Source organism: Sinocyclocheilus anshuiensis, unplaced genomic scaffold (assembly GCF_001515605.1).
Source record: "Sinocyclocheilus anshuiensis isolate Anshui unplaced genomic scaffold, SAMN03320099.WGS_v1.1 scaffold860, whole genome shotgun sequence".
Taxonomy (NCBI): domain Eukaryota; kingdom Metazoa; phylum Chordata; class Actinopteri; order Cypriniformes; family Cyprinidae; genus Sinocyclocheilus; species Sinocyclocheilus anshuiensis.
In genome coordinates this window covers 990,792-1,012,693 of record NW_015548288.1, presented here as the reverse complement: position 1 = coordinate 1,012,693, position 21,902 = coordinate 990,792, and the positions used below count along the sequence as shown (strand labels likewise).

General features: G+C 37.7%; 1 protein-coding gene across 3 annotated transcripts in view; it reads right to left on the bottom strand.

Moving 5' to 3' along the window:
• Nucleotides 1-299: 299 nt before the first annotated feature.
• LOC107655928 (F-BAR domain only protein 2-like) overlaps nucleotides 300-21,902 on the bottom strand; it is a 47,434-nt gene continuing 25,831 nt past the window's right edge. Inside the window, exons 9-30 of one of the 3 annotated variants that reach the window (XM_016443556.1) lie at nucleotides 19,828-19,872; nucleotides 19,522-19,591; nucleotides 19,143-19,167; nucleotides 18,812-18,868; nucleotides 18,555-18,612; nucleotides 17,987-18,162; nucleotides 14,562-14,586; nucleotides 13,297-13,341; nucleotides 12,577-12,622; nucleotides 12,397-12,470; nucleotides 10,084-10,161; nucleotides 8,231-8,737; nucleotides 7,109-7,224; nucleotides 6,867-6,996; nucleotides 6,392-6,451; nucleotides 5,892-6,003; nucleotides 5,471-5,626; nucleotides 4,856-4,988; nucleotides 4,425-4,624; nucleotides 3,789-3,853; nucleotides 974-1,138; nucleotides 300-799 (exon numbers count right to left, since the gene is read on the bottom strand). In XM_016443556.1, coding sequence (XP_016299042.1) covers nucleotides 777-799; nucleotides 974-1,138; nucleotides 3,789-3,853; nucleotides 4,425-4,624; nucleotides 4,856-4,988; nucleotides 5,471-5,626; nucleotides 5,892-6,003; nucleotides 6,392-6,451; nucleotides 6,867-6,996; nucleotides 7,109-7,224; nucleotides 8,231-8,737; nucleotides 10,084-10,161; nucleotides 12,397-12,470; nucleotides 12,577-12,622; nucleotides 13,297-13,341; nucleotides 14,562-14,586; nucleotides 17,987-18,162; nucleotides 18,555-18,612; nucleotides 18,812-18,868; nucleotides 19,143-19,167; nucleotides 19,522-19,591; nucleotides 19,828-19,872 — 2,366 coding nt within the window. In that variant the 3' untranslated portion in view covers nucleotides 300-776. The remainder of the gene's footprint in view (nucleotides 800-973; nucleotides 1,139-3,788; nucleotides 3,854-4,424; nucleotides 4,625-4,855; nucleotides 4,989-5,470; nucleotides 5,627-5,891; nucleotides 6,004-6,391; nucleotides 6,452-6,866; nucleotides 6,997-7,108; nucleotides 7,225-8,230; nucleotides 8,738-10,083; nucleotides 10,162-12,396; nucleotides 12,471-12,576; nucleotides 12,623-13,296; nucleotides 13,342-14,561; nucleotides 14,587-17,986; nucleotides 18,163-18,554; nucleotides 18,613-18,811; nucleotides 18,869-19,142; nucleotides 19,168-19,521; nucleotides 19,592-19,827; nucleotides 19,873-21,902) is intronic. The other 2 variants (XM_016443557.1, XM_016443558.1) reach the window with 2 other exon arrangements.

The following is a 21,902-nucleotide window of genomic DNA, read 5'->3' as shown; positions in this document are numbered from 1 at the left end:
GACTTAAACATGCAGATTTTCCTGTATAATTATTTTAAATAAAAAAGAGGCACTGAGGTCAGTGTATAAGTTTCCTTTTGCTGTCAATGACAATGTTAAAGTGAAAATGGCACTACACTTTAAAAACAATCCATAAATGTAATTTTGAAAGCTTATACCTTCATTGCACATTCATAATGAAAAACACGGCTTCTTTTTCTCTCTTCATTGTCAGTGCGACTGACATTTGGGTGAATTCAAACGGAGAAATGAATGCTCAACAAATTTCCAGAAAGATTGTTAGTGCAGGTTTTTTGTCCTTTTTTTTTTGCTTAGATATGCTATATGTTTATACACCTCTAATTCATAATGCAAATTGTTAACTATACATTTCAAAATAACAAACACTAACAGTCTGACTTTATAAAAGTCTGAATTGATCAAAAAGTATCAAAGATTAATGATTTCATTCACCAATATCCTGACATTCCTTCTTTTTTTTCTTTTCTTTTCTTTTTTAAATTTTTTCTTTGTACACAGTGTTTGATACTCAGTGCTACGTTACTGTAGTATAAAAATCTCGAGTCTCCAGAAGGTGATTCACTGGAACTGGATCGTTCAGAATGTGGAGAGAAAACAGAAGCATGAGAGGCCTTCAGGCAGACAGCTCTCTTTTCCCATCCCCCCTAATGATCCTCCATAATTATCATTGAGAAGCAGTTACAGAATTAATGAATGAACAGAAATGAACCTCCAGATTCCCTGCATATGAGAGCGGACAGGCCTCTACTCCGATCTCAGCAGTCAGCCATATAGCGGCCTGTGAATGTTCACAAACACACATCTCCTGTCAACTCATTTCAAAGACAAAACTACATGCTCATGCATATGTTGAGAATGCATTGAAGGATAAGCTGTTATAATAACATTATGATCTTAAATCATTAAATCTTCTATTGATAGTGTAACTGGTGAAGTCTAAAATCATTCTTACCAGTGGCAAATCTCTTCTTATTGAGGGAGAGTCGGTAACCGGAGCCAACCAGTTCCACATCTACACCAGACAGAGTGCTGCCCTCGCTGAAGAACTGAACAGCCAGGGTGGCAGGGATGGATGGACCATCAGACAGCTCGAACTTTGCTCTCAAAGAACCAGAGCCTGACATACACACATAGACAACACTGAAATCCTCTGTGCCAGAGGACCTTTCGATCTCTACAACATAATATAGAAAAATACATAGCGGTATCTACAGAATAACAGCATTCTGAAAATTCATTTTGAGCATTTTACATTTCTATTTCATTTTGTCTTTAAAAATCTTATGTAAATTCACCTATTTACTTGGGAAATGAGAAACAATACTGTGGTGCACCTACTCACAAGCTGAGGGGTTGCTATTAAAGGGTTAGTTCACCCAAAAAAGAAAATTAGGCTGCGTTTTACTCACCCCCGAGGCATCCTAGGTGTATATGACTTTCTTCTTTCAGACGAATCCAGTCGGAGTTATATTAAAAATTGTCTTTGATCTTTCAAGCTCTATTATTGCAGTCAGCGGGTGTTGCATGCATCAGTCCAAAAGAATCAGAAAGAGCTTTATTGCCAAGTATGTTTGCACATAAAAGGAATTTGTTATAGTGTCACAATCTTCCAGTACACGGAGACAACAACAATACACAGATAATAAAAATAAGATGTGAATAAAATACACATGCATAAATATAAACCACAAAAAAAGAATAAATTGTATGTACAGGTGTGCTATAGATAGAATAGGAATAGAATAAAATAAAATAAAGTTGTAGGGATGTACTAGGATTTAGGGTGATAAATAAGTATAAGGTTATTGCACATACTTTAATTGCACAATGGGAGAACATTAACTGTTCATGAGGTAGATTGCCTGGGGAAAGAAACTGTTCTTGTGCCTGGCTGTCCTGGAATTCGGTGCTCTGTAACGCCGACCAGATGGCAAAAGTTAAAAAAGGAGATGGTTTGGATGTGATGGATCCAGAGTTCCATTTAAATAGGTTCATGTACACACCAAAATGCTACTTAATGATACGCTGCAGTTAATCAAAAAAACTTGTTTTGATTTTCTGAGCCCTTTTCCTCACTCTGGATGTATACAGTTCCTGGAGGGTAGGCAGAGGGGCACCAATAATCCTTTCAGCAGTCCGAACCGTTCTCAGTAGTCTTCTGATGTCTGATTTTGTAGTTGAACCAAACCAGACAGTTATTGAAGTGCACAGAACAGACTCGATGACGGCTGAGTAGAACTGCTTCAGCAGCTCCTGTGGCAGGTTGAATTTCCTTAGCTGGCGAAGGAAGTACAACCTCTGCTGGGCCTTTTTAACAGTGGAGTCAATGTGAGTGTCCCACTTCAGGTCCTGAGAGATGGTGGTGCCCAGGAATCTGAATGACTCCACTGCAGCCACAGTGCTGTCCATGATGGTGAGTGGGGGGAGTGCAGGGGGTTTTCTCCTGAAGTCCACGATCATCTCCACAGCTTTGAGCGTGTTAAGCTCCACCCCGTTGATTCTGCGTCGCGGTCCGCTCTGAACAGCTGAAAGCCCGGCAGATTTAACCGCGCTGGCGTATGGCGTCATTCAGCCAGGTTTCCGTGAAACACAGAGCAGCAGAGTGTGAAAAATCCTTATTTGTCCGGGAGAGCAGAAGAAGTTTGTCCGCTTTGTTGGGTAGAGAGCGGAGATTCGTCAGATGGATGCTAGGCAGCGCCATTTTGAATCCGCGCTTCCTGAGCTTCACGAGTGCGCCGGCTCGCTTCCCCCGTCTGCGCGTCCTGAAGCACTTGATCAGCGCCGCTGCTCCGCCAACTACAATGTGTAGCAAAACATCCGAATAAACTAAATCCGGTAGAAGATTGTGTGGTGTGTACTGCCGAATGTTCAGCAGCTCATCCCTGGTAAAACTGATCGTGTTTGAGAAACAAAAAACAGGAAAAACTAACAAAAACAGTACAAACACTGGAGAGCCAAACACTGAGGCTGCCGTCTGCGGCGCCATCGCATAGATTAATCTAAAAGAAGCTAAATAAAAAGGACCCATCCATAAAAAAAATGGTCTCACACGGCTCCGGGGGGTGAACAAAGGCCTACTGTAGTTAATCGATGTGTTTTTGTAAGAAAAATATCCATATTCAAAACGTAATAATAACTTGAATCTAGCTTGCGCTCACTGTTGTAAATAGAAGCAGTTCCGGGGGAATGACGTATGAGGTTATATGCTTCTGTGTAAAACTGTTGGATATTTTTCTTACAAAAACGCATCGATTCACTACAGTAGGCCTTTGTTCACCCCCCGGAGCTGTGTGAGACACTTTTTTTTATGGATGGGTGCTTTTTATTTAACTTCTTTTGGACTGAAGCAATGCAACACCCGCTGACAGCAATGATAGAGCTTGAAAGATCAAAGACAATTTTTAATATAACTCCGACTGGATTTGTCTGAAAGAAGAAAGTTATATACATCTAGGATGCCTCGGGGGTGAGTAAAATGCAGCCTAATTTTAATTTTTGGGTGAACGAACCCTTTAAGTCCAAAATAGTTTTTTACTGTCCCAGAAGTACACAATGAGGTGTTTTTCTAAAACTGTTTTTTAAACCTCCACAAAGGTACAGTATGTTTATATTGCACATGGTACAAAGAACTTTTATTACAAACGATCATGGAAAATTCACTTTAATGATATGACCCATTTAAATAGGTTCATGTACACACCAAAATGCTACTTAATGATACGCTGCAGTTAATCAAAAAACCTTGTTTTGACTGTATATGTTCTTACCTTCATTTTCAGACTTGTCAGAGATGTCACTCACTTTCCAAAATGACTTGCTCTGTTCTGCATTCCTAATTAAAACAATAACAATCATATAGTTAAAGTGACTGTAGGATTATGCATACACTGCCGTTCAACAGTTTGGGGTCAGTAAGATTTTTTAAATTTTTTTAAAGAAATTAATACTTTTATGAAGCAAGGATGCATTCAATTGATCAATAGTGACACTAAAGACTAACACTTTCTATTTATCAAAGTATCCTGAAAAAAAAAAAATGTATCATGGTTTCCACAAAATATTAAGTAGCACAACTGTTTTCAACATTGATAATAATAAGAAATGTTTCTTGAGCACCAATCAGCATTTTAGAATGATTTCTGAAGGATCATGTGACACTGAAGACTGGAGCAATTGCTGATGAAAATTCAGTTTCGGCATCACAGGAATAAATTACATTTTAAAATATTAAAATAGAAAACAATTATTTAAAAAATGTGATAATATACTGTTCAAACGTTTGAACAGTAGTGTATATTTTGTATATAACTTAATATTACAATAATTAGGTCCATACAGCAGTTTTTGTTCCACAAGATATATTGTGTGTTTGTATGTGTGTGTGCCTACTCCCTCCAACTCACCAAATGGCATTGGGGAGTGACTGCATGTTTGTGACGTCTCCATTGACGGGCACTAACACCTGTACATTGGTGAGTGCTGCGGGAGGCTGCATGGCCTCTGGGTTGTATCGATAGTCCACTCGCAGGTCTGTAGTACTAGGAGTGCATTTCCAGTACACTACAAGGTTCAGAGGTGTTGACTGAATCCCATTTGAACATACCTGAGAAAGAGGGCCAAAAGATCTTTGCTCACCCCTTAAGACCATGGCTTAGTTATCACCAACCTGATTTACACAACAATAGTCAGGCAAACAAAATATCAACAGTAAACATGCAAGTATACTAGAGCAGCTAGTGCTAACTACTACTAACTACTAACATGCTTTACTTACATGTTTCTTGAAGAATTCAAAAGTACTTTCTCAAAGATAACTGAATGAAAAGCTATGAACCTGGTACTTTAAGATGTCCACGTTGTAATAGGATGCAGTAGGGTTCTGCTCAGAGCTCTTCCTGAGGTACGCCGTCAGTGCAGGCATGTTCAGCCAAAAGTCTTTAGTGTTTGTGTCGCTCTGGGAGGAGTCACTGGAGTCAACACACACACACACACACAGAGAAAACGCTATTAGAAGCTCAATAATTCATTGCTGCGTGCCATTGTAGCAGCATGGAACAACTAACCCTACTGCAGCAGCTCAACTATTAAATTACAAATCCCTCCTGATTTGATTAGTCATGCCTGGGAGCTACTGGCATGAAATCACACAACAAGAAAAGGATGTGGGTGAGAGAGACCAGGGTGAGTTTAGCCTGAGCACTTGATGCTAATATGTGGAATCAAGATTAAAATAAGGTACAAAAATACAAAATGTTTCAAGCCACTTTGATCACTTTCTCATATACAGTACAGTGATTACTGTCACTTTTGATCAATTTAACGCATCCTTGCTAAATAATAAGATTACTTTCTTAAACAATCAAGCAAATAAATAAATGATACTGACTCAAAACTTTTGAACATTAGTGTAACACAAGCAGAAACACCTTAGTGTAAGGCACAAACTCACCTGTGCAGTAGTTGCTGGTTGGGCACGATTTGCTCTAATCTGCTGGTGTTTGAGAGTTTGAAGCTGAGTACAGCAGGAGATGGACTAGAGGTGAAAATCTTGATGATGCCACTGGGGAAGGACAGGGTCATATCTCCTGTGATCTTCACAATGCACCTAAAATCACATTTGAGGTTTTAAACATTTTTTTTTACAGAGATCACACTCAGAGCGGAGCATACCGTATCTAGAACAAGCATTCACTAATGAATTATTTTTGGAAAAAAAATATATATACAATTTTTCCATTCCTTTCTAAGATTTTATTCATTTCTATTACGTTTCTAGACATGGAGATCACAACTGTACAGTTCTCTGATATGGCAAGGGTTGTCAAGCGTATAGTATGTAAATTCTGTATTGTAGATGATGTGAAACTCACTTGCTGGGATCTGCTCCTTTGAAATAGGCATTAACCGACTCTGTGAATGCCACCGCAATGGGCAATGCATCCTGGGAAGCCAGTGTCACTGGACTGGGCCCACGAGATGTCCCTATGAGGGAAAGGAAGAGAAGAGAGACAGAAAGAAAAAAAAACATAAAAAAACAGACATTTAAGTATGAATCTAAAATAGTAGGAGGAATGTGATTCAATTCAGACAATTCAAACCTTTGTAATGACAAACACTGAAAATCAACAGGAAAAAGGAAAAGACATCTTTGAGCAATTTTGATCCGCACTATTTCTGCCATGCATCCTCATCAGCCACAACACAACAGGCAAGTAGAATACACTGAAGATTAAATGGTGAGTCACAGACTGAGAACAGGGTGTGGTTTACCAGATGGGGCAATGCAGTTGGTTAATCAAGGGCAGATGATCATTCATGAGTCTGTTAGTAAGTTAGAACAAAATGTTCTTCTGGGTTCTTTTCACTGTACCTGCCGGAGTCTCACATCTCTTCTCAAAAGTGGGCAGTTTCCCCACGAACAGATCGTCCTCTTAATTCAAAATGAAAGGAAGGAAACCACAAAAGGAAAGAAAAAAAATAGGGCGAGAGCACAACCCAACAGTGAAGGGTGAGAATGGAGTGATCTGGTGAGTGATGTGTTGACCATATAATGAAATACAATGTATACAATATAATTTTTTTGCATGTTAGTATTCCTTAGACGTGGACATGGCTATAAAAAAACAAAAAAACAACAATATATATATGAATTATGACTTTACTGTTATAATAATGATTAAGTAATACATGTAATAAATGATAACAGTGTGGAAGAATCAGTGTTGCATCATTTGGCATGTGTGATATTAATGTGGATGATGTGAAAAAAACATTTTGTGTGTGCATCCTCTGTTCTTCTTGTGTTCATCATGTGTATATGCGTGTGTGTGAGACTGAAAACTCACCGACAGTAGGTGTGTTGCTGGTGCTCAAGGAGGTGTTTGAGCTGAGAGAGGAGGAGCTCTCTGCATGAGCCAGAGGAGCAGCGGGAGGAGGGCTGGAGTTGGATATCTTAGGAGGGCTGAACGGTCGGCCCTGCAGAAAACAACTAACCGATTAATAATTCACTGCATTCAATCTTCATTCAGATCAATCCCTGTAAACTAGACTGGGTAAAGGGGAATCAGGAAATATCTTCTTTACTCACAGCCTCATTGATGCCCGTCAGCTTGCCTGCAGGTAGTTTGGGTCGTGATAATGGTCTTGGAGGCGGGACAATGGTTGCTGTGCCCAGGGGAGTGGTTGGCCTGTTTGGAGGTGGTACTGTGCATGCATGCAACAACAACAAAAAAAAAAGTGACCACAAATGTTAGAACCACAAAAAAGGGGAAAATACAGAGGTAGCACTCTCTGAGCATGATTAAAATCAAAATGTTGCTATACTGGGTTTGACATCACACAGTCTTGCAGAAACAAGCTAACAGTCAAATCTAAAGATTACACCTAATGCACATGCAAGGGCCAGCGTCACAATATCAACAAAAGTAAATACAGGAAATAAGACTAAAAAATAAGATCAAGCAAAGAACCTAAAAGAAAAATCTGCACCTTTTAAACCATAGTCAAACTATTCTGGAATTAGAAAATGTTGGATATAGTATTTATGAGCAATTTTGCAGACACATTTCAAACATATTAATGAGTAATTTTCCTGAGTTACTTTGTGTAGGTGAAAATAAATAAATAAATAAATAACATACATACATACATAAAAATAATAAAAAACAAACCAAAGTTGGCCCACACATTTTCTTACTGTATTCCTGTATCCAGCTAAACAGTACATTTGAAAAATTACATTTGCATTATTCATATCAATAATCAATGCAGAAAATTAAAAAATAATAAATTAATTTGAGTAACTTTACCAAGTTAGTTTGTGTAGCTGAAACAAAACAAAACAAAAAAAGAATGAAAATAAACTTGGTCCAATTTTTTTATACACTGTATCTAGCTAAACTGTAATTAAAACTATGATGGTTTACAGGTTATTTGGTTACATTTGTATTGTTCAAAACAATAATCAATGCAGAAAATGCAAAAAAAATAATAAATACATTTTCACCAATCAATCAATCAATCAAAAAATATATATATAAATAAATAAATAAAAAGGACCAAATCCAACAAATCATTACTTTACAATTAATTAAAATAAAGTCACATAAAAAAAATCAGGTTTGTTAAAACCACAGAACACGTATATCACTGTCATGTAGCCATGGGACAGCGTTTGAACATGCTTAGAACTCTCATTCCTCAATATTACCATCCTGCATGGGTCGGGCTGGTGCTTCCTTTAGAGTGGGGGTGCTCTCCTCTCTCCCAGTGCTGCCAAATGGGTCAGCAGGCTCTCTGGAGAAAACCTTGAACTGTTGAGACACAGGGACTGAACGAGGCCTCGCTGGTTGATGGGACGGTCCACGACATGGAAAGGCAATCCATTGGTTCTGGGCCCAAGAAGAAAACATGTCTGGACCAGCCGCGGGAGCACTGAGAGGGGGCTTGTGGGTAGCACAGTCCTTAGGAGTTGACTGTAGGGCTGGAGGCATGCTCATAGCTCGAGTTGGGCCAGGGTGGAGGAGAGCAACAGTCTTATCAGGAAGCTCCCAAGGAGAGATGGAGCGAGCAGAGGGGAGAACAGGGAATGGCGAGGAGCTCGGCTTGGCAAGACCAGCAGGAGGAAGCAGTTTGGAGGGAAGGGGGAAAGAAGGAGCCTCGGTAATCTCAAGACTGACTGCTGAAGGAGAGGTGGGCTCCCACTGTAAATCCACTTCTGTTACAGGGGTCATCAGAGAGAACAGAGTAATGCACAGTTGTAAAAATGTACCACATACTGACAGGCATGCTGAAAAGACTACATGGAGAAAATGAAAGAAGCACAGATGACCTGGATGTGTGTATGCAGGCTCTGAATCTGAATGTGGAAAACAGCTCTACAATTCACATAACTACATAAAAAGAAGTCATATGAACACAACATTGGGAAAAATTTGAAGTAAATGAAATAAACAGACCTTTTTAAATGAGGCAGTATCAGTGAAAATGATCAAAATATACAGTCATGGCCAAAAATATCGGCACCCTTAGAATTGCAGAAAATAGTTGAGTCTTGGGGTCAGAAAACCTTAAACAAATTGTCAAACAGCACCTACATCACCACATGGTGTTTGGGAGGGTTTCAAGAAAAATTCTCCTAGCTTGAAAGTATTGAATAAAAGGGTGACGTTAATTGTGGCCAATGTGTATTAGAGAAAAACATTTATTTCATAATGATATTTCCCCCCATTTTAAATTCTTATAATCCAATGAAAGGTTAGATTTTTGTAAATTTTTTAAATAAAAGATCAAAAGGATTAACAATGCAGATTCATTTTCACAGCCTTTTTTTGATCATATTTACCAAGGATGCCGATATTTTTGGCCATGACTGTATATGTAAAGATACAATTTATAGTAAAACAAAATCAGTATAAAACTATATATAAAAAAAGAAAAACAATGAAAATAAAATAAAAAAATACAAATGACTTTTTAAAATAAAATAAAAGTATGAATTTATAAAATAATAAAAATATATTATAAAACCTATTATAAAATAATGGTCATATTGTAGAATCCTACTGAAACATGTACTTTTAAAGATCACTCTAAAACACATAACAAGACAACCTGGTGATCCTAAAGCAAAATACCAGCTAACTTCCTGCACCTCTGTCAATCACAATGCATAAAATAAATCAAATAAAATACTGCCAAACGATTATCTGGGCCAATGTGTAAATTCTGTCATTGTTTACTCACTCTTATTACATTCCAAATCTGTATAACTTTTTTTTTTCACATGAGACTGAGTAAATGATGAACTATTTTTCCTTTTTGAGAGAACTATCCTAAAAGTACAATGAAGTGTGGCTCTGTTCTTATCTTCTGTGCACAGAAAATGTTGAAAACACTCATATTCACAGATACATCTCTTAGAAATATTAGAGGTGAGTTCAAGCAAAACATTCCTATCATCATTCACATTTGTGCAGATTTTTGAGCCATTAGGGTCAGTGTCTGTTATGGGAAGAGTTTTATTCTGATGATCACACTGCAGGCATGGGTCATAAGCATTACCTGGGTCTTCAAAAACCTCATCATTTAACTGCAGTGAGGGAGATGTAGGGAAAGATGCTAAGAAGAGAGAAGCCAGGTCTAAGAAACAAAAGCATTGAACAAATACAAAGCAAGGATGAGAAAATAAAAAGAAATCAACACAAATAAGGGTCAATTTAATCATATTAAGGCAGTAGGAAAGAAATACACATGAAAGAAATAACATTCAAAAGCTAAGCAAAAAAACCCCTAAATGGCACACAGGAGAAAAAAAAATCTAACGCAGTAACTCACTATGTTACTAACATCCCATATCCTATTCACTGCTCTTTTTGTTCCTTTGCCAGGTCAGACCCATAACAAGATCAGGTTTGACAACGTCTGTGACATGGGGACGCCAAACTCCACCCTCTGACCTCTGAAGGTGCCAATTAACTCTGGATTATGATTGGCCCTCGCAGCTAAGGTCAGAGCTTGAATGATGGGTTGGCTTTTTAATGACTGCATTGAGTGGATTATCAGTGAAAAAAGCACTCACCTGTTTGCAAGCGATGCCCTTTTAAAACTCTAACAGTCAGACTAGAATTTACTCAATATTTCTTACAAAATAAAATATTACAATATCCAAGTTAAAGGAGACATTATGCCCCTTTTTATAATATATAATATAAGTCTATCTGTGTGGCAGCAACAATATACAGTAAATAAATCAATAAATCCACTGCTCTGTTGTCTCCTCTGAGGCTGGGACTATAAACAGTGTTCTGTGCTCGTCTGTGCAGCCAAAGAGAGAACAGTTAGCATGTTTTGCTCAAACTTTCGCCATGGCATTAGAGCTGGTACACCGTTGTCGCTTGCGAAAACACAATGACGGCGCTGTGGGTGTATTACATTTACAGATTAAGGGGCGGTAATATTATAATGAGATCCCTTTGCCACGTCACCAAGGGAGCGAAATGCGCTCGTTTTCTCAGACGCTTGCAGAAAAAGGCTTACCAAAACAAAGTTACTAGGTCAATCTACACGTTTCCTTGGTTGGTAGATGCACCGGGGACCTGATTATAGCACTTAAAACCTGGAAATCATGATATGTCACCTTTAAAATAATTAAAAGCCACAAAAAATACATTTGAGTATACTACATAAATTCTGTGAAAATTATTTGCATCTCATTTTTGTTGATGTACATCTAAATGATAATATTTACATTGGGTCAAGAAAGACTACTGCCAACTGCACCATTCCCCAAGATATGGAAGCTCCTAATTCCCAGAGGTGAAAATTACATTTCATTTCAACAATCAAGGTCAAGAGCAAAGGAGACGGAGTCACGTAGAGCATGAGGGAGCACAGAGACTACACTCACGACATACACCCAGGGGTCTTTTTCATAATGCACACGCAATTTTGTGTGTAAATCATACATAAAACTCATTCTTGCGTAAACTGACATTTAATGGGAATATTTATGTTAAATTGATTTACAGTAAGCACGAGTTATAAAGAAATCAATTATTTTTGTGTCTCACTGTGCCTGGGGTGTGTAAAATTCTGTAGAAAGAAGTGGGGTAAAATGAGACTTTTAGAAATTTAAGTTCAATTTAAGTTAGAAGTTCAAGTATCAGTAAACAATTGAGATGTTTTCAAAACGCCGATACTGTAACACCAAAATGTAAAAAAGTACACAAAAACAAAAATGAACAAAAATAAAAACAAAACAAAACCACAATTTAAAATAAATAAATCCCATGGCATTAACAGAAGATTCCATGCTAAAGCAAAGGACAGACTGAGTGAGATATGAAGTCGCTGTGGGATATGAGGGTTTCCGTGACAACAGCAGCCTGAGCAAGCTCTCTAGAGGAGACTGTTGTGGACTGGAAAAGCCCTGACACTTTCACCAGCCTGTAAGCATCATCAATAATGAAGGAGGTCAGACCTAAGACAAGCCTTCCAGAGGCTGGGGGATGGAGGGGTGAATGTCTTACGACTGTCTGCCTGTACAGTGTGTGTGTGTGTGTGTGTGTGTGTGTGTGTGTGGGGTTGATGAAGAACGTTCTGACTCCATCACTGTCAAGCTGAACTCTGTCATTGAGATTAGTGTAGATGCTCACCCTGAGATGTGTTTTAAATATAAATATTAATGTAATTGTACCTATCTTCTATTTTGTAAAACTTGCATAAGATATAAGAAAAAAAAAGACCTTGAATTTGGTTTTATAAACAGTGTTTAACAACAATAGATTACTGATATATGAATGACATTAACACCGAGTTTTGTTTTTATGTACCCAGAAGAGTGTGTATTTGCTGTATTACAACGGACGGTGTTACCTGATGAGTGGGGTAGCGAGGAGCTGGAGCCAGTGCTGGTTGGGCCAAATGGATCCAAAGACAGCAGGTCATTACTGGATAATGAAGATGGATAAAAAAAAAAGGATGAAAGTTGTAAATCAAAGTGAATAATTGGTTACATTGTTTTTCAAAAAAGGTTAACAGCAAAGCTTCTCTTACTCATTAAAGGATGTCTGCGCTATCTTGGACCGTCCCAGTTCATCACCTGTAAAACAATTGAGAACACAAGCAACTGAGTAACGGCGCAACTCTTCAGGCTTTATTCATGATCTGAAGCCAGGTGCAAGAAACCCCTTAAATTAAGCTGAGAAATCCCTTAACAAATATAACAAAGGGTTTTCTTAAATTAGCATTCTTACAGTTGGGCACTGCTCATTAGGTCCTGATTAAAATGCAGCTCATGTGTTTCATGAAGTAAAAGTTAAATACTAGATTAAGACATAGGTTATTGTTGTATACAAGTAGAACAAAAACAATATGGAAGCCAGGAAATGAACAGCAGTAGTCACTTGCTTAAGAAAAGATAGTGTTTCTAACCATTAAGTGTCATGTCAGGTGGTTTAAAACTGGTATCAAGTTGAGTACTACATGAGACACATGTTCTTGCAACCCCATTTGTCACAGGTAAAGGTATCAAATACATACATTTAAAATGACATGCAATACAGTATATTATACACAAAGGACAAATGACAGTGCTAAAAGACAACAGATTATATTAGTAACCAAATATAATTTTCGTATAAATAATTAATTTTGTGATTTGCATTTGGTTTTACATTTTTTAAGCTTCACAGGAATCCCTCATTCCCACCAACACAAACGCAGCTGTGGACCAAAAGAGAGTTTGGGTGGCTAAGATTCTTGGGGAATACTCACCTGCCTTTGGTTTTATAGCAGGGAATGTTTGTTGCCGTGTCATTCCTACAGTAAGTATGTGTGAGATCCACATTTACAATAATATTCAGTACTGCATATTCTTCAGTTTATTCTAGAAACCTAATTTGCACAAGTGCCGCATAATAAGAAATATATATGTACCAGACTTTTTTTATCAGTATCAGTTGATATTGGATATTTAACTGTGCACATTTTACGATTTAGAATATATTTTGCAGTCATCCAAAGCCCACTAAAGTTAACTTTAAAAACACTAATAATTTAATGACACAGTTAAATGTACTCTTTAATAAATCTCAAAATAAATATACATTTTACATACTGTACATTATAATGTCATGATGTCCAAAGTCAATAAAGCATTTAAAACATCTGTTTTTTGTGTGTGTGTGTTTTATTTTATTTAGACAAAATAGTATAAAATTTTAATACTGGCCATTTATCAGTTATTGGCCATAACCTGATAAGAAAACTTTGGCCCAACACCAATAAGCTAATAAGTATAATATATGCTGACCATAAAATCAGTTTGTAAAAAGAATTTAAACATGGTTCAGTTAAAACATAAGAAAAGAATGCTTTCTCGACTATCTATCTTTTGTCGTTCCTGAAATTGCATCTTGATGTGATTTCAGATAAACTACAAAATATATTAGATTAAAGGACTTATCGCATAAAATTATCTGCCAGACCTTATCAAATTTAGCATGTGCAAGAGGTTTGCAATAAATGCGTTTTTTGAAGAAATGTTAACCGTTCCAGTGCAAGAATAACAAAACGATTCTACTGTAAGCTCAATTACTGTCTTACAGATTTAAAGTATGTAAAATTTTCCTGGGAGGTTAACTTGAAATTGTTGCTCTTGATGTGAGAACATGCCGCAGTGTAAACACTACATTCTGGCATGCATCTGTGCTCGTTTAAGCCACAATTTACTGGAAAAAATGTAAAATTATGATGGATAGAAAAACATAAACACACAATTAAGCAGTTAATCTTACTCATGGCTTAAGGAGGCAACACTGTGCTACTCAGATGAGGAAAAAATGGGAGATGATGTTTATTTTCTCATGGGATGAGTTGGCTTTGGAGGGGTCACCAGAGCAACATGAAGGAGGCTTGGCTAGAAACGTCACGGCCAAGAAAAACGAAAAAGAGAACTCAAAATGGCAGGCACTCTCCAGAGCCAAACCTTCAGAGTGACAGAGGGATGGAGGGAGGATGAAAAAAAGAGGAATACTCACTGGATTGGTTTCTCTTCATATGAACCTGGAAATGAAAACAGGCTTTTATTAATGAGAGTGAGAGGAGTTATGAAAACAGCAGAAGACATGAAGTGCTTCATCCCCACATTCGTTCAATAGATACTGGCCTCACAGGATGACAAACAAACACACACACACACACACACACACATGTGTGTCTGAACGTCAGAACAGAAAGAAGCATCTTTACTCTACTTCCATTATATCAGCCGGTCTGTGAGAACCAAACGCTTGATTTCATCATTCCTGCAGCCGTCCAAGAGCTACTCAACGAGTCTCCAGTCACTTTTACTGAAACAAAAACCACCATTTCCCTTCAACATAAAGCCTGCGCTTCCCAGCCAAGAAATTAATTTTTTCAAAGACTAAACGTCTGGAGCTGATCTTTATTTTCTGCAGGCCCAGGCAAAATAACTCTGCTCTGATGATAAAACCCTGAAAGAAACTGGCAAACTGGAAGCAGAAACATAAACTAAGTAAATATGGAGAAATCAGACTTACAAATCCACAATTGTACACAGAAAAATGGCAAACCATAGAGCTCTTGCAACGTGTCTTTTCTGGAAGTGACTAATATTGCATCATGACTGCATGTCACTTCACTAGCACCATCTGGAAGTGATTGATCAGTAAAACTAGTTCATCTAAATACATCTAAAAATATATACACACACACACACACACACACACACACACACACACACACACACACACACACACACAGAAGAATTAGCAGAGAACCGCAGTAGTGAGATTACATATTCAAACCATACGTTCAGCAACAACATTCTGCAGGCAGTCTAAACATGAGGAAATGAGTGGCAGAGAATTCAACCGAATTCACTACCAGGATTGTTTTGAGGCTAAGAAATGTCAACAAGAGTCAACTAGCAAAACGGCAACAAATGCACAAAGACGGGAAGGCTTGGTTTATTGTGTATTCAAAGTGACTCATATGAAGCCTCTCTGCCTCAAACTCTGTCTGAGTGGATAGAAAAAAATCCCACTTATTTTGATGAAAAGAAACACATCAGAAAATCAACGTATGGACCATACAAGTAACTAAATGGTAAACTGTGAAGGAAAACCTGTGGAAACACACAAACAAACACATGTATACTAATACACACATACGTGCATAGAGTAAAGGCAGGGTTTAGTCCCATAGGCAGAGTGGCAAATGGGTTCAATTACAGCACCCAGGCCACACACCCGCCAACGAAAGAAAGAGAGAGAGAGAGAACATGAAGGGGAAACAGAAACAACAGAAGACTAGGGGAAATGGAAAGCTCAATAATAGCAATAATGTACAGTACAACAGATGACATGGCATTCGTCGTCACCTTGATTTCCTGACTTAACCCAAACTGCCATAAAACATATCTGCCAAAAAAAATTAAACAAACAGGGCAATGAAAAGAAATGAGACTGAGAGGGAAAGGAAACAACTCTGATATGTTCAGTATGGTGAATGTAGTTTTTGAGATGTGTAAATGTTTCAGAGGCTAATCTGAGTGATTACTGAGCACAGTTGGGAGAAGACAGAAAGCTCAAGCCTGGTGAAATGAATGATGAAGAGCCTACCTAAAAGATGTGTGTTAATCCATCTCAAACAGAGCAAACAGAGGCTGCAGCGAAGGTGTCTAAAGTAAACTGTCGCCCCGGCTGTGCTCACTGAAAACACAAGCTGGCACTTGTGAGGATGTGTTATTGCTGAAATACATCACTCTGTCATTTCGAAGCGTCACAACAGAATGAAGAGCGAGGGATGCAGAGAGAGAATGTAAAACACACACAAAAAGGGTGAAACTGAGCAGATGAAATCTTGAACAAAGAGAAAATCATAGTTAAAAACAATGTTACTGATAACAAACCTAACCAATTTGTTTTTATTCTGCCCATAACACATCATAATGTTTATCAGCCAATACAAACACACTATCATTCAAAAGTTTGGTTGGTACGGTTTTTAAAAATGTTTTCTGAACAAAGTCTCTTATGCTCACCAAGGCTGCATTTATTTGATCAAAATCACAGTAAACACAGTAATATTTTGAAATATTGTTACAAATTAAAATTTAATGCATCCGTACTCATTCTTCAGTGTCACATGATCCTTCAGAAATCCTTCTAATAGGCTGATTTGATGCTCAAGAAACATTTCTTATTGTTATCATTAATGTTGAAAATGCATAGTTGTGGTGCTCAGTATTTTTGTAGAATCTGGATTCTTTGATAAATACAAAGTTCCAAATAGCATTTAACAATAACAATAACTATAAGAATAAGAATAAGAAGATCTTTTGTAATATTAAATGTCTTTACTGTCACTCTTGATCAATTGAATGCATCCTTGCTGAATGAAAGTAATCCTTTTTTTTTTTCAAAAAAGAAAAGCTGCAATCCATTCATAAGAATCATGGATATTTAGATTTTTTTTTAACCAACTGGCTCTGAACATGTCAAGACATCGGCTGCCTTTATTTAACTAAAAACTGTTAAACTAAACTTTTTGTTACAGACACAGCTCTTGCCCACGCGCATTCACCTACATGATCTTACACATTAGAAACACGGAGTCCCTCCGTGCTTCCTGTGGTGAGATTTCAGGCAGGAAGTTGCATGGGTTTGTTTACCAACAGCACTCACACACAGATGGTCCACAGGCTCACAGTGTGTGCAGGAGGAATTGCTTGACCACATAACTATACACACACACACTCACACTCACACACGCATTTCATTTACAACATTAAATGACAGAATAGTAGGTCACCTTTGACATCACATAAGCAGTACATGTGTGATGTCACCTATCGTGTCATAGTGACCAACTCAGACTCAAACCACATGAGATGAATAAAATGTTAATTCCCTCGCTGGTAAAATCTAATGTCTGTTGGGCCTCCACAATATTGTTTTGAATGAGCCAGTTAAATCCACAGGTGCGTTACGAACACACACACACACACACACACACACACACACACACAAACACACACACACAAACACAAACACAAACACACAAACACACACACACACACAATATAATTGCACTCAGGCACACAACTCAGGATAGGGAAAAAAGTGTGAAAGCATTTTCAGCATTTCTAAGGATCGCCTGTAAATATCATAATCAAATATTGCCCTCTAGTGTCTGCTGGGCCATCGTAGGTTTAGGTGGAAGAGATGAAGCGAGATGTGTGGGAAACAGAAACATGACTGTAAATGATATCAACCAATCACAAGTCTCTTTGCTGACGCTGTACAATCACACTTTATAGAGAAAGCCCAGCGTGCATTACTCTGTGTCTGAATGAATGTGAATGCAAGGTATACGTCTATATGTGAGGAGTATGGGATCTTTACACATGGTGTGTGTGCTGGTGTGAGGCATCTCTTACAGCAGGGGTGGGCGAGAGGGTGATGTTTCCAATAGAGGCCTTCAGCTCGTCGATGGTGGCTTTGTGCTGGTGTGTGCCGTTGTTGGTCTGCACGGGTTTGATCTGGACGTGGAATTTTCTTGGCTCGTCTTCATCTTCTGAGTCACTGGATGAATAAAAGGAGTTCTCTTTGGCATGTGATCAGAAACATTAAGGAAAATGGTTGACACACACAAAAAAAAAAGATACACGCGGGGCATGAAAATTTGTCTATAGTATCACGGGGCTAAGAAGATCAGGTATGGTATTTTATTTGAATTTTTTAACGTATTCTAGTTCACATAGAGTGATGACTTTGGTAAAGAAAACAGAAGAACGAAGAAAATCTGATGGGAAGGAATGACTTGGCAGCCATTCAGATAAAAGTGCAACAAAGAAAGTTATCACACTATGTTCTCAAGCCAAAAAAAAGTGTTCAGAGTTTATACTGAGTAGAGGCGATGAAAGAGATAAAGGAAAATGTTTCTGTGGCTGAGATGAAAGTGTGTGTGTATGGGGAATGGAAGAGATGGATCTGGAGTAAGGATATCATTCTCGTTGACTTCTGGTCGGATACAGAAGCCCTCCTCGTCCAGCTGAGGCACATTCTGCAGAAAAACACAGAACACACCACAGACAAAATCCTATTATTCACACTCTTCAATACATCACAGCACAAGGAGAGTCCGACTGAGGTAAAACACACTATTGTTAGCGATATCGCAAGAAGCATTTAGACTATGTTGTCTTTACTTAACATTGTAAGAATTATAGACAATCCTTCAACAACATTAGGTCACCACTCACGGCGTTATGAAGATCTAAAGCACCGTAGAAACCCGGGGGAGCTCCGTTGGAAGCGTTCTGAAAGAAAGACGAACAAAAGGAGCTTTGTGGGTGCGAATCAAACGGAGTTTCTCCAAAATAACAAGAGGGAGCATACTTTGATCAGAAGAAAATGAGTTTCATATTATGAAATTACAGAAAAACACCTTTAGTACTGTATTGATACTATTAATGTATTAATAATTAATGTACTGTAACATTCAAAATAAGAATAATTTTCTCCAGTAATAATAAAAATAATAATAAATTATTAATAATATTAAAAAAAGAAAAAAGAAAAATGTATACTCACAGCCGCTTCTACTTCAGCCGATTCACTATTCAAGACAGAGAAAAGTTTATGGAAAGTTAATACTTCATTTTACCACAAATGCAAAATTACTCTGCAAACATAACTTATTATAATTACTCAAACATTATAATTATTGCTCTAAATTACAAAAAACTCTCCATAACAAAAATATGTCTACTTCTCTAAACTTCATTTCTTTTATCACCAGATTAAAATTTTCATAATCCTCTGTCACATAAAATTACAAGTAACTCACAAAATACTATGAAGCACAGTAAGTTTGAGAATTTAGTTTAAAATAGTTTAATTCTTTAAAAAATATTGTTAAAAAGTCATAAAAAACAAGTGAGATCACATTAAAGTAAAAGTCAACACTTACGTGGAATCGGTGTCTTTATCTCTCCGTCTGCCTGGTATGGCAAAGGTCTTCCTTTTTCTGGGTTTAACACCTAAACAGACACAGCAATGATTATTACAAATCTAGACAAATAGAGTTTCATCTGAAACAAATCTTAAAATGGGTATTATGACTTTTAAACAGAATGTAAAGGCTACAAAACTAACATTCTAAATGAATTATTATAAAGAGATGAAATCAGAGATATTAAAGTGAAATTATATTCTATATTTTTCCTATATAAGAATAAAAAAGAAAATGGGAACAGAGAGAAAAATTAATTCAGACCTTCTGTGGCGATTGAGACATTACATTCCTCAAATTCAATGGGCCCTGAAATGATAACAAACAAACAAATACAAATGATTGAAGGGATGTCCTGTTACAGTATACTGAATTCAAGAATTAACATATGGCGTAATATTTAATATTAAAACTCATTTTTTAATTATTATTTATTATTATTTAAAAAATGTTTTACAGCGTTTCATAAAATCATGAACTTAAATCCACGAAAATAGTAACACATACGCAGGTCAGATTTTCTGGCAAGCAAATTTACAGAGTCCTCAGTAGGTCTGGTGGCAATCAGCACAATCTGACTTCCCCTTTAAGCCAGAGCATTTAGTTCACAGCCAGCATGCAACACACACTAATAGAGTATCACACACACACACACACACACACACACACACACACACACACAAATGCCTGGAAGCACTTCTGCTTTTAACCTCAGAAATCAAACAAACACACAAATCCAATACAATGACGTGCAGCACTGATAACACTCTCACACTAAATGCTGTATACTAGTCTTCACTGAAAATATGAATTAATATAACACACAGACACACAGATGGCTGCAAAAGACAACAAACCGCAAGCTTCATTTCTTGCTCATCAATTTTGCATATTTACCTCCAAGGTTTAACACTTTTGACATGACCCATTTCCACACTGACACATGGGTGAAGGGATTTAAGCAAACAAAGTCACTGTATTTCACGGCTCAGGGTTTTGCAGTCATGACCCAACAACTTGTCAGCCAAGTTTTTATTTCAGAGTGAAGTTAAAACGCGAAACATTAGGATTCAACATGAAATCTAACTTTATTCTGAACAGCATATAAATATGAATTCTGTGCTTTCGTGACTGGCTGTAAAGAGAGGAGAGATGCCCCTCAGTGCTCTAAGAGCCCTTTAGAGCGTGTTTTCTTTTGTGTTAATGCACATAAAAGCTAATGCTTGTCCAAGAAAACGAAAGACAGCATTTTACTACTACCAGACCTCTGCAAGAGAGCCTGGGGCGCTATTTTCATTGCACAGAAAATGCCTTGACCTGAAAAAACAAAAGCGTGTGATATTTAACTCAAGCGGTTCAATACAGTTTCCCTGGAGAATGACGGCTGTGAGCGGACCTCATGCGCACTGTTCAGAGCAGTCACGACATCACACACGCTGACGCAGATACAGTATGACTGATCTACTCTACTGCACCAGATCACACAATCAGAACTAAAGGTTGTCAGCCAAGTTTTTATTTCAGAGTGAAGTTAAAACGCGAAACATTAGGATTCAACATGAAATCTAACTTTATTCTGAACAGCATATAAATATGAATTCTGTGCTTTCGTGACTGGCTGTAAAGAGAGGAGAGATGCCCCTCAGTGCTCTAAGAGCCCTTTAGAGCGTGTTTTCTTTTGTGTTAATGCACATAAAAGCTAATGCTTGTCCAAGAAAACGAAAGACAGCATTTTACTACTACCAGACCTCTGCAAGAGAGCCTGGGGCGCTATTTTCATTGCACAGAAAATGCCTTGACCTGAAAAAACAAAAGCGTGTGATATTTAACTCAAGCGGTTCAATACAGTTTCCCTGGAGAATGACGGCTGTGAGCGGACCTCATGCGCACTGTTCAGAGCAGTCACGACAGGCACACATCACACACGCTGACGCAGATACAGTATGACTGATCTACTCTACTGCACCAGATCACTTCACTCTCTTATCTCTGTTATTGTTTGTTTGAGATCATCTCTGATCACACAATCAGAACTAAAGGTCAAATGCTGTCAGTTCACACACGTACCCAAATACACACACACGAAAAATGAAAGACCCACTTCAATTGAAATCATATTAAACATATCTGATTATTTGTTATAAAACGGATAGTTCCGGTCCTTGATTCTGATTGGTTGAGCCGTGTTCGAAGCTGTTGTAAATTACTCTACAAACATACACCTTTGTTTACTTTGTGTGTTGCTTGGCATCCACTTTGTTGCAACCACAACTGTTTCTGAGGAACTACATTGTTTGGTGGAAGAATACTGTTTTTATTAATATCATTACACTTTATTT